This window comes from Amblyomma americanum, chromosome 1, assembly GCF_052857255.1.
Source record: "Amblyomma americanum isolate KBUSLIRL-KWMA chromosome 1, ASM5285725v1, whole genome shotgun sequence".
Lineage (NCBI taxonomy): Eukaryota > Metazoa > Arthropoda > Arachnida > Ixodida > Ixodidae > Amblyomma > Amblyomma americanum.
The window spans coordinates 232,053,501-232,057,130 of record NC_135497.1 but is presented as its reverse complement, the minus strand read 5'-3'; the positions used below and the strand labels follow the sequence as shown (position 1 = coordinate 232,057,130).

The 3,630-nt window shown below is 50.9% G+C and overlaps 1 protein-coding gene across 1 annotated transcript; it reads left to right on the top strand.

The window, feature by feature from the left end:
- Positions 1 to 375: 375 nt before the first annotated feature.
- LOC144095591 (uncharacterized) lies at positions 376 to 1,614 on the top strand. The gene is made up of 2 exons (XM_077629270.1): positions 376 to 766; positions 836 to 1,614. The coding sequence occupies exons 1-2, from the start codon at positions 446 to 448 to the stop codon at positions 1,160 to 1,162; spliced, it is 648 nt and encodes a 215-aa protein (XP_077485396.1). The 5' UTR covers positions 376 to 445; the 3' UTR covers positions 1,163 to 1,614.
- Positions 1,615 to 3,630: the final 2,016 nt, after the last annotated feature.

Below are 3,630 nucleotides of genomic sequence, written 5' to 3'. Positions count from 1 at the left end.
CTTTTCGTTCTTCCTACCAGCAACAGCAGCGTTCAACCCAACAACTGAGGACTGGGAGGCGGCGCTGTGCAGCTCACATTGGGAAGACCAACTTTCGCTGGTGAACCGGGGAAGAGCTTCGGCAAAAGCCAATGGGCTCCTGGAATAAGGGCCCACCCAACTATTCTGTCCATTAAATGTTTTTCTCTCCCTCCTTTGCGATCAGTTAAAAATAAGCCGCAACCAAAATTTTTGTGCAGTTTTTCAAGACTGCAGCAACAATTAATGCTGCTTGAAATTTGGCTTTTAAATAATCCTTGCATTCACACTGAGTCATCGTGGCTCATGCATTGGATTCGAGCCGGGAAATTTCTGTGAAAACGAAGAAGACGAATGTTGAACGAATCTGGCAGGCGCACATTGTGTGTGATCACGCTTAATACGCTGTGATTTAGGAATCGAAGTTATGCCAAGATGCACAAACTCGCAGCACCATGGAGAGGTTCAGAACGCACTTCAAGAGTACATTCGGAGGTCTTCCGGGATATTCGATCTGCGCATTCGTGAGCGACCGTGCATGTTATGGTCTTCGGCGGCCGAACCTACCATCGCGGACATGACCGGCCAGCGAAAACAGGGATTTGCCGTCGTGCCAGGGGAGCGGCGCGACTTGAATATCCTCGTCCGCATCGTGCTACTCGGTGGCTCGACGTACAAGTCTGGTTTCTTCCGCCAGCTGGTCAAGTGTATGGTGTTCTTTGCGGCTGGACCACGCGGCGAGCACCAGGTAATTACCTTCACAGGCCGAATGCCTTTGGTAATAACAAGCCTCTGCAAAAACGCAAATTCTTTCCAGGGCGTGCCCAAGTACAGGACCGGGCGATGGTCTCTGGCCTTTCTGCGCGCTGTTGTGGACACCATCGAGCATCGAAAGCAGGGAGTGGAACCAGATGAGCGCGGCGTGACCAAGATCCAAGCCCACAACGTGGAACTCGCAGGTGCGCCAATCTGGGGCGGCTTCTTCCATTTCCTGCTCAAGTTTATTACCTGCGAGAGCCAGGCAGTAGCTGCTGCAGAGCGGGTGCGCGTGGTACCGAACAGCCACGAGATCGGCAAGGCGCGCCTGGTTCTTCTGAGCACCTGGAATGGGCGGTGCCGTCTTCCCTATACGGGCGCCATTTAGGATGTCTTAAACCACTGAATTCCTGGACTGCGTCGTGCCAGAGCAGTACGGTGTCGGCAAGATCCGCGCGGTGGCTTGGACGGCGTGCCGTACGAGGGCGGCTTCTTCCAGTTCCTGCTCAAGTTTATTACCTGGGAGAGCCTGGCAGTAGCTGCTGCAAGAGCGGGTGCGTGTGCTACCGAACAGCCACGAGCTCAGAAAGGCGCGCCTGAGTTTTGTGAGCGCCTGGAATGGGCGGTGCCGTCTTCCCTATGCGGGCGCCATTTAGTTACGCTGAATTCCTGGACTGCGTCGTGCCAGAGCAGTACGGTGTCGGCAAGATCCGCGCCCGAATGGTGGCGTGGACGGCGTGCCGTACGAGGGCGGCTTCTTCCATTTCCTGCTCAAGTGTACGCGAGTCTTTGCATTAAAAGAACTCAAAGGCAGCTACGGTCACAGGGCGATTGCGCTTTCTCCCGTACATTTTCGAAGTCTTTGTATTGCGAAGTTTTTAACTCCGAAAATAAAAGTGTTAAGCACAAAATGAGAACATTGCTGTCCATGTGTTTTGACACTGTCTTGTTGGGCTAGGCTGTCGCCTCCTGCCTTGTGGGGTCTCTTGTCCTTATGTACAGTAACTGGCCCTCTTTGTTATGTTTCTATTTAACGAGGCTTGTTCCACCTTTTCATCAGCCACACAAGCCGGGCGACATCTGTATTCATTGATCTTATGGTGGAGCACAGTGCCGTTCTGGCAGCTGTTTCGGATCCTTGCAGCTACCATGGGTCTAGTAATAACGTTCCAGCCCCATACCATGTGTTCACTAATGCTAAGGACCCTCTGTGCGGTGTATTCGCACATAAAACAGCTTTTGATTGTTTCCGTTTTTACATTTTTTGTTATTTTGTAGCACTAGGTTGTATGGTTGAACACACGTATTTCCTTCTGGCTGTGTGTGCCGCCCCTCATGTCTCATTTTCCGTAATTCTTGCTGACCTGACGGAATCTGTCGCGCGCTTTCATGTGTCCGAGGTTCTAATTATGGATGACTTTAATGCTAAATATCCTGCCTGGGGTCCTAGAACTGCGGATGCTCACGGATCCCAACTTATGCAATTCGTTATTACACATAGCTGTTGTCTTCAATCATCCATCTTCCCCACGTATACTTTTGTCACAGATTATGCCTCCACCTGATGTTACGCTTGGTTCTCCTACGATGCATGCACATATGGTTCGCCGTGGACAGCCCTGGATGTTGAGGCTCCGGCGGATCACAGTGTTTTGCTTGTTGAGATAGGTAGTATCCCGGATGTGAACACGTCAAACTCTTTGTGGCGGGCAAAGAGCGGGTGATCAGTTACTTGGCCACGACTCCCTAGCTCGACCACATTCAGGGAGCGGACTTTCGCTCCTCTTCTGCCTTTGATGCCTGCCTTGATGCGTTATACTGGATCTTTCACCGCGAGCTTGCACGTCGTCAGCCCGTGGTCAAAGACTCTCTCTCCTGAACAAGTAATGTTTGGTGGACACCTTAAAGGGGGTTGGAAGGGGCTGTAATAACGTTGCAGTATGCATGGTACGTTAAAGCACGCCGCTTCATGAATATTGTCCAGCAAGAATTTTTAAAATTCGTTGTGTAGAAGCTGAGTTATCTCTAGTCAAAATTTGCATTTCAGCGTCTTCGGGCATTTTCCTCTCCTCTCGTCACTTTTTGCACTCTGGAAGGTTGGCGCTCCTCCTCCAGCTCCACCTCCGGGAGCGGAGCTTCCTGATCCGTCGGAGCTATGCGGCTTATTGGCCGCGGCCATGGTAGCTGCCTGACGTCCGAAAGAATAACCAATAGCCCCCTCTCAACTTGTATACGCAGGTGCGAGCGACGGAGGTGGGTGCAAGCTTGAAAAAGTCCCCGGGAAGGGCTCGCCAACTTTCGCGCGTGATTGTGGGTCCTCTGTTGCGTGCCGAAGTGTGTTGTTTGGCTCACGTTTTCATTTCAACACAATGTAGTGATTGAGCGAATTGATGTGGTCTCATCGAAAGGTGTTTCAGAGCCTCCTTAAGTAGCGGTGGAGCGGCGCCGCATTCGTGCGATGTGCTGGCGTTATCAACGTACTCCATGTCTTCATCTTTAAGCAGCGCGAAACACAGGACAAGAGGAAGAAACACGAGACGTCACGAGCGCTATTCTAACAACTGAACTTTTATTTTCGAAGGGTTAGTTATATAGGCACCAAAAGCGAGAACCGAAAAAAACACACAAAACCCCAGAACATAAAATCACGATAGTCCGTAAAACCGCACGTAAACGCAGTGGGAGGTTAATCGTTTCATTTTAACAAAGCGCACCAGCACACATTCCCCGAGAGCGTGAATCTCTTTTTCCACAAGATTGATAGAAGGCGAAGCGACACAAGTTTCAGACTCCTGCCTTATCAGAAATGCTTCAACTAACTCCCTGCAGGTCCGATCTGGGTGACTAAACAAGATA